General features: G+C 41.1%; 1 protein-coding gene across 1 annotated transcript in view; it reads right to left on the bottom strand.

Annotated features, from left to right (window-relative positions):
- FSTL5 (follistatin like 5) overlaps positions 1 to 13106 on the bottom strand; it is a 426493-nt gene that overhangs the window by 47089 nt on the left and 366298 nt on the right. The window contains exons 10-11 of the mRNA XM_066632896.1: positions 12253 to 12279; positions 6341 to 6459 (exon numbers count right to left, since the gene is read on the bottom strand). Coding sequence (XP_066488993.1) covers positions 6341 to 6459; positions 12253 to 12279 — 146 coding nt within the window. The remainder of the gene's footprint in view (positions 1 to 6340; positions 6460 to 12252; positions 12280 to 13106) is intronic.

Genomic DNA, 13106 nt, shown 5'->3' on the forward strand with positions numbered 1-13106 from the left:
ATTGTCATTGTTTAGGTTTCAACTCATGCCCCCTTGATAACAGAGAGATTGTAAAATCCCATTTAAAACTTGCTTCTATTATTGTGGAAACAAGAATGTGAAGGCAAAACACCTTCCACATATATTGAAAAACTGGAAAACATCCATCCACCTTCAATTAAACAATTTTTTTTAATGTCTAATATACCATCAAGTAATTCATAAAGTAGCTTTATTTGTTCTGGCTGTAGGTGCTCAATTTTTATTTAGAAAGTATTTTCTATGATGCACTGGAAAATGCACTATTTATTTATTTATTTATTTATTTATTTAGGTATTTATATACCGCCTTTCTTTGGTTGTCAGATTTCTTATCAGACTTTAATCCAAGGCGGTTTACATAGGCAGGCTGTTCTAAACCCCAGTAGGAATTTTTACAATTGAATAGTTCTAGTCTTTCATAGAACTCCTCGTTCCAGCTGGAATCCTTCCTGGTCGACGGCAACTCCTCTCTGCCGCCTAGGGTCAGCTCATCAGTATATCAGCGTGTCCCCAGTTCTCGGGTACTTCCGGTTGTTTCGAACTGGCAGCCTCAGATCTTCAGGCATACAAGGCGGCAGCTCTACCAACTGAGCCAGACCTCCTGCCAGACTATGCTAAACTGGTTATCTAAAACTGGATTGTTTTGAGGCTCAATCCTGTACAAAAACTGCAGTACCTAACACCAAAATCTGCCACACTTTCAGTCAAGCTACTGAGAACTCACTCTTACATGAGCAAGCATAATGTATTATTGTGATAACCGTATTGTCACAGTTTTTCACCTTGTGGCAAACCATATTCATTCTTCTTCTTGAATGCCACATAAGCAAGAAACAACACAATCCTAACTGGCATCTGCATCAGCACAGCAACAGTATCACACAGCATCAGCACAGCAACAGTATCACAAAAGCACCATAAAGCACTCTGTGATACCCTGTGAGTAAGCAGCCCTAGCAGGAAGGCCTGTACCATCCTGCCAGGGCTGGATCTAAATTGATTACCCGATGGAGCAGGTAAGGTCTCACCAGGTACCATGGGTGGAGGAGGGCAGAATTGGGGTGGGGAGGAGGTGCAATGGGGCAGAGAGATGGTGAGGAGGAGGGTGGGGTCGTCAGCAGCAGTGCAAGCTGTATCCGATTCCCCCTCCCGCACTTGAAATCCTGACATGAGGCTTTTTGAACTTGCAACAGCAATTTTGCTTGCGTAGATTCGAGTAGCCCCATTGCACAGACTGGGCTTTACCTAGGGTAAGAGGATGAAAGCCCCCTTACCTTGAGAAGACATTTAGACTGCTCCTTCTCAGTGCTGGATACTGTGTAGGCCGGGTGGCCCCACTGCTCATGCACCAGTTAAGACTGGGCTGAAAGACTGTTTATGTAGACTGATAAGACTACAAGACGGCTGATATGACCATAATTGAAATGCACATAAATGGACATGCAGTGGTCTTCCACAGAAATTACTTTCTCAACATTACTGGAAGAATTACAAGACAAATCAAATCAATTGAAGGATTCACAATTTTCCTTGGGAAAGTGAATTAAAAAACAAAAAACACTCAACAGTTCTGGGCACTTTGCACACAGCCACAAACTTATCTGCTGAATATACCAAGTCTTTTTCTCACATCAGCTTTCTCTTTGCTATTTTGTTGAGCTTTTCATAATATGGAAAATAAAAGAAAACGTATTTAATGTGAAATGTACTTTTCTTGGTTTATCACAAATTCTTAAAAGTTACAAAAGAACCTTTCAAATTTCAGACTATTTAAGTTTTTACTTTCAGCTGATAAAATTTTCAAATACTTTCAAATAATCAGGTTTTAATCAGCTTTCAAATACTTCCAAATAATCAGGTTTTAGCCACCCATAAAAAACCGTGGGGGGGGGGGGCTTTGACTTATTTTTAGCTGTACTGAACTAATTTTAGGTAAGCAGTGGAAATCAAAGCTTGATTAGCTATAGAGAGTATAATTATGCACAGTAAAAATTTATCTTGCTATTGAGTACTGCATATATAAGTATATTTCTTAACTTTGGCAACCATCAGTCTAAAGGCAAATCCAGCTGCAAGGTTTTGTTTTGATTTGAATGAGCTTTGGTAGAGTAGGAAAGTGGGCTGGAAGAAAGGTGTCTGGTTTAACTGTTAAAGGCTGTCAGACAAAATCCAATGAAAGAAGGCCACTGGCCCAAAGTTCTTTTTTGTCTGAATGCCATAGAGCAGCCTGTATCAAAGGAATTACAAAGGGGTGATCTGTTGTAACAAAAGCCGTCAAAAGTTCATAGACATTTTCTGGATGAACAAAACCCTCTTGCTATTATGTTTCAGGGAACAGGACCCACTGTCACGCCAAAAGATTCCAAAGAACTGCTCAGGCTTGGGCATGTCTAGTAGAATATTTGACATCTTTCTTTTGGACAAAGTTCCAAACAACACAGTCCTGGAATGAGCTGGAATCCCTAGCATGTATGCACTGCTGAAACAGAGACGCTTGCGTTGGCTCAGTCATGTCGTGAGAATGGATGATGGCCGGATCCCAAAGGATCTCCTCTGTGGAGAACTCGTGCAAGGAAAGCGCCCTACAGGTAGACCACAGCTGTGATACATCTGCAAGAGGGATCTGAAGGCCTTAGGAGTGGACCTCAACAGGTGGGAAACCCTGGCTTCTGAGCAGCTCGCTTGGAGGCAGGCTGTGCAGCATGGCTTTTCCCAGTTTGAAGAGACACTTGGCCAACAGGCTGAGGCAAAGAGGCAAAGAAGGAAGGCCCACAGCCAGGGAGACAGACCAGGGACAGACTGCACTTGCTCCCAGTGTGGAAGGGATTGTCACTCCCGAATCGGCCTTTTCAGCCACACTAGACGCTGTTCCAGAGCACCATCCAGAGCACAATACCATAGTCTTTTGAGACTGAAGGTTGCCAACTAAGTCTTTTGGCTATTACATTCTCATGCCCTATCACAAACTGTTTTTCAAACCCTTTTCTATTTCAAAAGGCTGGCCATGCAGTGTGTGTGGGCTGCGGTTCAAGACAACCCTTGGGAGGGTGGAACTAATCACGGAGTTTTATTTCTGGATACACCTCATGAAGTGTAATCCTCAATTGGTGCATTTGAGCCCTCTTAGCTGATACCTTCTTGTCAGAATCAAGCCCACACAACTGAAAACAGATGCTTGTTTTGCACACAACCTGCATCCTTCTCTTCTATCACTTAACTGTGCATGTGTGATGGTAGTTGGAATGAATGCCCCTCTGCAAATACTGATAAACCTACTTTTGAAGGTGTTTAACAGCATACATAGAGGGGTGGTTGGGACAAATTACACTCCTTGGGATTAACAGAACTAACCAAGCAAGCAAAGGGGGGAGCAGAAGTGTGTGTAGTTAATGCAAATGTTCTTAATTGCATGAGACCAGCAAAGTATAGTCTGAACCAGCCCTTTATGTATGTATCTATGTATTCACACACACTCACACACCATATTTGGGGAGGTCAAAAGGCAGTGAAAAGTACAGCATTTGTTCTCAGATACCGCTGCCCGAACGGCCCCTCCTAACCGAGGAGTTAAGTCAGATAGAGGTTAAAAGAGAAGATGTTTCAGACCTGATTGATAAATTAAAGATCAATAAGTCACCGGGCCCTGATGGCATACACCCAAGGGTTATTAAGGAATTGAAGAATGAAGTTGCAGATCTCTTGACTAAGGTATGCAACTTGTCCCTCAAAATGGCCACGGTACCAGAAGATTGGAGGATAGCAAATGTCACGCCTATTTTTAAAAAGGGAAAGAGGGGGGACCCGGGAAACTATAGGCCGGTCAGCCTAACATCTATACCGGGTAAGATGGTGGAATGCCTCATCAAAGATAGGATCTCAAAACACATAGACGAACAGGCCTTGCTGAGGGAGAGTCAGCATGGCTTCTGTAAGGGTAAGTCTTGCCTCACGAACCTTATAGAATTCTTTGAAAAGGTCAACAGGCATGTGGATGCGGGAGAACCCGTGGACATTATATATCTGGACTTTCAGAAGGCGTTTGACACGGTCCCTCACCAAAGGCTACTGAAAAAACTCCACAGTCAGGGAATTAGAGGACAGGTCCTCTCGTGGATTGAGAACTGGTTGGAGGCCAGGAAGCAGAGAGTGGGTGTCAATGGGCAATTTTCACAGTGGAGAGAGGTGAAAAGCGGTGTGCCCCAAGGATCTGTCCTGGGACCGGTGCTTTTCAACCTCTTCATAAATGACCTGGAGACAGGGTTGAGCAGTGAAGTGGCTAAGTTTGCAGACGACACCAAACTTTTCCGAGTGGTAAAGACCAGAAGTGATTGTGAGGAGCTCCAGAAGGATCTCTCCAGACTGGCAGAATGGGCAGCAAAATGGCAGATGCGCTTCAATGTCAGTAAGTGTAAAGTCATGCACATTGGGGCATAAAATCAAAACTTTAGATATAGGCTGATGGGTTCTGAGCTGTCTGTGACAGATCAGGAGAGAGATCTTGGGGTGGTGGTGGACAGGTCGATGAAAGTGTCGACCCAATGTGCGGCGGCAGTGAAGAAGGCCAATTCTATGCTTGGGATCATTAGGAAGGGTATTGAGAACAAAACGGTTAGTATTATAATGCCGTTGTACAAATCGATGGTAAGGCCACACCTGGAGTATTGTGTCCAGTTCTGGTCGCCGCATCTCAAAAAAGACATAGTGGAAATGGAAAAGGTGCAAAAGAGAGCGACTAAGATGATTACGGGGCTGGGGCACCTTCCTTATGAGGAAAGGCTACGGCGTTTGGGCCTCTTCAGCCTAGAAAAGAGACGCTTGAGGGGGGACATGATTGAGACATACAAAATTATGCAGGGGATGGACAGAGTGGATAGGGAGATGCTCTTTACACTCTCACATAATACCAGAACCAGGGGACATCCACTAAAATTGAGTGTTGGGCGGGTTAGGACAGACAAAAGAAAATATTTCTTTACTCAGCGCGTGGTCAGTCTGTGGAACTCCTTGCCACAGGATGTGGTGCTGGCGTCTAGCCTAGACGCCTTTAAAAGGGGATTGGACGAGTTTCTGGAGGAAAAATCCATTATGGGGTACAAGCCATGATGTGTATGCGCAACCTCCTGATTTTAGGAATGGGTTAAGTCAGAATGCCAGATGTAGGGGAGAGCACCAGGATGAGGTCTCTTGTTATCTGGTGTGCTCCCTGGGGCATTTGGTAGGCCGCTGTGAGATACAGGAAGCTGGACTAGATGGGCCTATGGCCTGATCCAGTGGGGCTGTTCTTATGTTCTTATGTTCTTATGTTCTCTTCTAACTGCAAGCAAAATGACAGAAGACGATTTGTTTTTCATGTTTTTATACTGCCCTCTTTCCATTGACTTCAGGGTGGTGAACACAGTTCCTCCCCACCTTTTGTCCTCACAACAACCCTGTGAGGTAGGTGCGGCTGAAAGATACTCGTAATTCAAGGTCACCCAGGAAGCTTCATGGCTGAGTGGGGATTTGAACCTGGCTCTTCCAGGCCTAAATCCAACTCCCAAACCACTACACCAGTTACAACAGAAGTGGCTTAATGATAAACCTGAAGCAACAAAGAGCACTTCCTGGTTCAGATGAACTGCAGAAATGGATCTGGGTTCCACTGTTCGTTAAATCGAAAATCCTAAATATAGTTCCACAGTTTGAAAACTTTTATTGCTTTAGTAAGATGAGATTTTTTAAAAAGTATTAGTGCTGCTTTGTTCAAAATTGGGCTATCTGTTGTAGTTATCATCAGAAGCAAGCTACAGGGGGTGGCACTATAGGTAAGTACAGCGCACTTCGCAATGTGTTGTGTAAGTGGCCCCTCCCCCTCGGTGTTGGTGCCACTCGGGACAGCAACAGCAATGCAACATCTGCCTTGAATGGCTCTGATGCCAAGAGGGAGGAGCCACTTACACAGGCATTGCAGAGTGTGCCGTACTTACTTGATCCCCCCCACCCCGCAGCTCCACTTCTGGTTATTATAGTGTTCCTGTCTGACTTTTTTTGTTTGTTTGATTGCTGTTTTATCTATTTTTTGTGGTTCTTTCTATTGATTCTAGAGCTGAAATCTGCCTTGGACTTTTCATAAGAGGAGGCAAATTCAAACTTAAAAAACACAGAAACAATAAAATAAAAAAATAGAGAGAAAAAAATATTGGAAATTCTGATTCAGAATACATTTGCCATTAACTCTTTTCTCAGGATGCAGAACATTCAATTTCAAGATACGTTTCCAGCTTTTAAAGGAGACTCAAGCACTGAGTAAAAATCAAATGGAATGCACACAAGTACTTGCCTGAAATCCAAGGAGCTTTTCAGTAGGCTTAATATGTCTTTGGAATTCACATTCTACTGGTTGTATCACTTTGATTCCATCTTCATAAAACACATAGAACATATTCCCAATTCCCAGACCTTAGGAACAAAAAACATTTAAAAGTGAAACAAAAAATTAAACAAGAAAAAAAAAGTTCTGCAATGAAAGCCTTGACTATTTTTTGGCCAGAGTCCAATTTTTTTAATGTGTGTGAGATTAATAAAACTGACCCATGGGTTTTATAAAATTGTAGACCTGAAATAAAACTGCACAATGATTCAGGATTTCACATTATAGCCCCCATGAGAAACTCAATGGCTTCATGAATACCAATCTGAAAACGTATGCTATACTTCGAAAGCATCTGTAAGAAGAAACTGTGTGGCCTTTTTTTTTTTTCAAGCTAGAACAATTCCTGAATGAAATTCCTTAAATTCCTCATTGTACCATTTGGGAAGGCCTGCAGAGATGAAAGAAAGTTTCGTGATGACAGAAAAATCCTGGAGATTTGGAATTTGAAGTTTGTGTAGATTTGATTTTATAATGTCAGATTATGTGTAACATTTCCTCCAGTGCTGCAGAAAGAGCATTCAGTTTTGCTCTTGTTACTATGAACAAAGTGTTCATGAACGTCTATGTTTTGTCTGCCATTGTACTATTGTACATTGTACTATTAACCCCTGCTAATTGGGTAAGAGGCACTTTTTCAAGTGGGTGCTCCTTTTTTTAGCAGGGGGAGAGTAACTGGCCCACCTCACCCCAGCACTGTCTGTTCTAGTGGCTGTCTGCTGGTATTCATTTGCATCTTTTTAGATTGTGAGCCCTTTTGGGATAGGGAGCCATTTAGTTATTTGATTTTTCTCTGTAAACCGCTTTGTGAACTTTTAGTTGAAAAGCGGTATATAAATACTGTTAATAATAATAATAATAATAATAATAATAATAATAATAATAATAATAATAATAATAATAATAATATTGAGCAATAGTACATGCTGTTGAACTACAACCCCTTAGCCAGGCATTCACTTTGGTTTGGTTTACCTCCTTTAAGTGTTCCTTAAGTTATCTTTTTCCTTCATGTTTCAGGAAGGAACAGGGATGGGGAGATCACAGGACGGGTGGATCTGGTGGTGATGTGCTGAGAAAGGAACAGGGACGGGGAGATTGCGGGATAGGGTGGATCTAACAGCAATGGTATGCTCAGGAAGGACAGGGATGAGGAGATTGTGGGACAGGGTTGGTCTGGCAGCGATGTACACTGGATCCTATCCCCTCTGCTACAGCCTCTGCTAGAGACCCACTGTGAGACAGGAGTCATTCCCTTTCCCCTCCAAAGCCTCTCAATATGCCCCCTTGCTGGATTCAATACACTCATTTGTAGAACAGCTACGCTAGCTAGGGGGGAGGGGAGAGTAGGACTGGGTCTTCAGTCTGTAAAATGTTGCAAGATTATTTGGGTTTATTTTACACATTTCATGTGGGATAAACTTTCATGCCCAAGCAATGGAAAAAACTCCTATTCAAGTTCGTATGGGTCACTAATTATGAATATATCTGCAGAACTGTTTAGAATAAAAAGCTCATTATTTCATGACCAAGAGTTCTAAACTGACTAATAATGTTGTTTGTGCTATGTTAAGTTAGTTTTGTTTTTGTTTTTTTCCTGGATACTAAGTCTCACCCCAAACAGAGCTAAGACTACGCAGTCAGATACAGAAAGTGGTATCTTAAGTTGGCAAGCATACAAGCACATTCAGAAAAGAAATAAATTGTAAACAATGGAGCCCAAAAGCCACAGAATGCAAGAGGCAAAATTGTTTTATCTTTCCATGGAGAAATGCACAGAACATTTTTAAAGGCAACACAATTATTACTATCCATGCACATATGGAATGTTTTCTTCTTCAGTCTGGCATGCCTTTAGTTGCCTAGAATCTGTGTCCATCATGCTATACACCCCTTCAGAAAAACTTAGTTCCACATACAATAATTGCATGGCAATCAGTGTTCCCCCTAAGCTGTGAGATTGCACAGCATGGAGCTCAGCAATCTATAAATTCAGGGATGATGCATGACATCATCACCGAGAGCCTGGAGAGAGCACCGCAACAGTTGTGATAACGCACAGAAAGAGAAGGTTTTCACACAGTGGTGCAGTCCCCTTATAGGAAACAGAGATAGTGACTGCAAGAGTTACTAATGAGAGAGAGAGAGAGAGAGAGAGAGAGAGAGAGAGTCAAAGTCTCCAGAATCCTAAAACCTCTCCATCTCCCTGAATTAGTCTCTCTCAGTGAAAGCATTTAAATTTTTGGAAAAGTTGCCAAAGCAGATTTTCAATAAAAAATAAACAGATGAGATAATAAAAAAAGAAAAACCCATACATAAAACATGAATAAAATGCCACCATAGAAAGCAATGGTTTCTCTCACTACATTTTGTGTGCTGAATCTTTGTATTTATTATATTTTTCCTTCAGGAGTTCAAAGTGTCCTGGTGCTTCAGGGTGGCTGCTATGAGGGAATGCTTCTTACGAATATGACTCATGGATCTTCAAGAGCCACTTCTGAAGCTGCTCTACTATTACTTGGAAGTACTGCAGTCTTGCAAAGAGACCCTATTTCATCACAGGAAAATCTATCAGTTTAATGGTGCTAGAGGCCAACCATGGAAGCCATCTGGAGAAAATATTGGAAAATGCAGCTTCAAGAATCTATCTTTGGTTTGGATCTTGTCAGGCTCTGGAGCTATTCACATACCTTACAGCATTGTTCTTCAACCTTGGGGTCGTGATCCCAAGAGGGTTGTGAAGTATCAGTTGTGGGGTCATGGCAACTTATGGGAATGAAAAAGGTTGAAGGACTAGAGCACCACCAGGTAAAGGGGGAGGCATCTAGTATACTGTTTCAGGTACCAGGAGATTGTGTTCCAGTCCTGCTCATGTTCTTAGCAACTGTGCTCCAATTGTTTTCACTAGTGCCAGGCTTCATGGTAGCCTTTTTCTGCCTTCTCTAATAAGAATATTTGGTTACAATGAACAGTGCTAGGAGGGCATTGGGGAGTGGAGTGGATGGTAATGGGGGTGGGTAGATAGGTCCCAGGAGAGGACGAGATCAACAGTGGGTCCCCAGTCCCATACTCTTGGTTGTGGCACAAAAAAGGTTGAAGATCACTGTCTAATCGTATGTGTCCCAAGCATTCACCTACAGTAAAATTTTTGTTACCCAGCATGCACAGGGGTTGCCACTTTACCCAAATATGCTGATTAACAAAGCTTTCATGAGAGCTACAAGACCCTCTCAAGGAACACATGGAACATGTTCATTCCTGTGGGGCCTTTGTGAGGAAGGAAAGAGGGTGGACTGGCACTGAAAGAGAGAGCCCAGTCCGGTGAGAGAAACAGCTGGAGGAATTGCTCAAGTGGAGCTTCATTAAACAGCTCCTTCCTTTAATTGGCATTGCCATCTGCCTGAGGCATTCTGGGTAACCACTAAAACTTGTCACTAGAACAAGTGTCGACTTTTATTGAACTTCTTTCCTATACTCATTCACACTTAAAAATGAATGTTGACTGTTAAATAAAATAAATCCTGGTTTTTTTGATCAAGTATGAACACTAACAGACAACAGTTGGTCCATGATCATTTGGGCGTCTAATATGAGTAGTTTTATTTTTTAAAAACTTTAAAAGAATGAAAATATGTTAACACTAGTTTTTGTTTGGGCAATTACTAAGGAATGTTTATGTGTTTTCCTTAGTTCAAAATTTATATAGCTAAAAAAATGCAAGGAGGCACATTACTAGTAGTAATTACTAGTAACATTACTAATTAGGTACATTCTTGCATTTATCTTAGAAATGATGTAATGAAGTTGTCCATTTTACATTTGGTTTTCACTTTTATTCTGAAAGTGCCCCCATGTGGTGAGATTTAAAAGTAACTGCCTCTTAGGGAACCTGGGCTTTTGATAGATTTCCAGTGTCCCTGTGGTCAAACTTCCAGGTCTGACCACAGGGGCATGTTCAGAGGATATGTTCACCACATGAAAGTGATGATAGATGAAAGACATGGGCCTTCACTTCCATTCAAAATGCAAAGTTCAATGCAAGCGCAAAGGAATTCTCAAATAATAGAGATAATTTCTGTGCAAATTTTTCCATGAAATGCATAATCCAGTCCAAATGGTGCATTTATAAAACTGCATATCCAAATAATTGAATAGAAGAAATTCTGGATAAAATTGGCAGTGGCACAACTGAACCTAGATTGTACTTAAATCTCTATAAAACATAGATGTGGGTGGAAATAGAACAGCAAGGGTAGACAGGAGAGGGGACCTAGAATCTTCTCCTGTCTACAACCCACCCCCAAACTACTTTCTGAAAGTGTTTTTCTGCCAGCAGAGATGACTGAAGCCCCAACAAGGAGAAACAGTTATTAAAGATAATCCTAACCAACTTTCTAGCACTGAGGTAAGGGCAATGCAACTCTAAGGTAAGGAAACAAATATTGCTTTACCTTGAGGAGGCCTCCATGACAGCCCTCCAACTGCAGGATGCAACACATGCTCCACTGGCACAGCTATGCCAGTGCTGGAAAGTTGGTTAGGATTGCACCCTAAATGTTGAAGAGCAGTTAAAATGCCCTCAAAAACTGAAGGTGCTTTTTGACAATAACAAAAGAGGAAGCAAAACTAAAAAGACTGTTCCAGCATTAGGAGCCAAGAGAGGAATGTTGGGAAATAGACAAGCTTTTGGTTTGAAATTCATCTCCTGCTTTGAATGGATTTGGTCAGGATTGGCCCATCCATGAGGCCGACTGAAGTGGTTGCTTCCGGCAGCAGACTGGTGGGACCTACTTGTCTCCAATGTTTTTCTTCTTCCACGCCATAGATTAGAAAAGGAAGAGGGGGAGAACGACACTAGAGGGGAGGAGAGTGCTGAGCTAGATCATTGGAGAGTGGGAGGAGAAGAGAGTGCTGTATTGTTGAGTGGGAGGGCCAGCATTTCCTGTGCAATTTCAGGAAGTCTTGGGTTGGCCCTGGACTTGGCAGTGACCTGACCCTGATGTACAGGTCCGCCACTGTCATGTCTAATTCAGCCCTTAAATCGATGCTCAATTTTCCCACAGAAACCAATGTGGAACTAAAAATTAATTTTGGTTGGATTGCGCCCAAAATAACAAGGTCTGTCCCTGTTAATTACTTTTCAATGCACATATTTTAGGAAAATAGAAGGTTTACAACCACATTAAATACATGACTGTGCCATGTATGCCATATTTCACTAGAATTTTCTCTTCTTTTGAGAAGCCAATGAGTTCTCCAACCTTCTCTGCCCCTTATAAGCTCTTTCCCAGTTTTAAATCTCTACACCAAATAAACCAAGTAATCAGACAGCTATGATTCTTTGTTGTTCTAGGGGTTACACAGGATAACACCCTTGGCAAAATAAGAATGATTCACAACCTTGGATCAACATTCTGACTGAAGATAAGCTGATTGGTTGAATGATTATGACAGCACCAGGACAAGTTAAGGGCAAAGACCCCATGGGGAGTTTTCGTGAACTCAGATATGCCTGTAAGTCTCTTAGGAATGACAGTGTTTTGTTGTTAAATACAAACAGCAGAGAAGAAAACAGGTTTTTAGATATGACAACCGAGATTTTCCCCACTAAAATAATTAGGTGTTAGGTTTTTTTTTTTGTCCTCATTTTTGAGAATGACAGGCTATATAAGAAAATTAAATGTAAAGGGCAATTTATGAAGAGTGAGAATGAAAACATAATTAAACTATAATTGCTATAGCTATTGTCAGCTAACAAGAAATTTAATATGTACACAAGACAAGTAAATTATTACAGAATGGGTAAAAGATTATATTAGTACCTTCCTCTCTCCACAGTATGTTTGCAACTGCAGCATGTAAGAGAGAAAGAACAGAAGACACAAATGAATATGAAAATCTCATGCAAAGGCACGTCAGTTTCTAGAATAATGAATATGATACAAGTTTGATGTACACAATAACTTTCTATACATATTGTTGTTTGACTCTTATCCGAATACATATGCGACTTTCAAAAGAAGAGTGTATTTAATCTAATGTACACAGCATGGCTTTTACTTGGTTTTTTAGTGGAAATAAAAATCATAGGGAGACCTCAGCCATTCTTTATGTTGTGCTTTGTTTAGAATGAACAATAGATTAGTCTGAGGAACATTCATGGCAACTACAGAACTGAAAAATATATCTATTATGTGGAGCATTTAAATAACATTTCAGAACTGTTCTACATGATCGTGACTTCTTTGAAACTTCTAGGATTTTTCTACTTGACTTCAAGAGGCAAAGTTGACAGAAATAATTTGCTGCGGAAAGAAAAATAATGACTTTATAGTCTATTTACTTTACATTATACATAGAATTTGAACTCCAGCTCACGGAACTGGGATTTGGACATTTACAGTACAATCTGAGCAAACAAACAATCCTCTAATTGCACAGCCTACATCACTTCTCCATCCTGTAAGCACAACCAAGGAGATCTACACATAGTAATGAAAATAAACGGGCAAAAAGAGATACAATTCAAGCTGTAGTATCGTCTGTAATATAAAAGCTCTCAAGGCATTTCAAACCCTGAATGCTCAGAGCATCCAGGAGAGTAATATTGGCGAATTTGATCTGACAAAACTCTTGAATACCAATATATCTATATTGGTTTTATATTGTTCAACAA

This window comes from Tiliqua scincoides, chromosome 6 (assembly GCF_035046505.1).
Source record: "Tiliqua scincoides isolate rTilSci1 chromosome 6, rTilSci1.hap2, whole genome shotgun sequence".
Lineage (NCBI taxonomy): Eukaryota > Metazoa > Chordata > Lepidosauria > Squamata > Scincidae > Tiliqua > Tiliqua scincoides.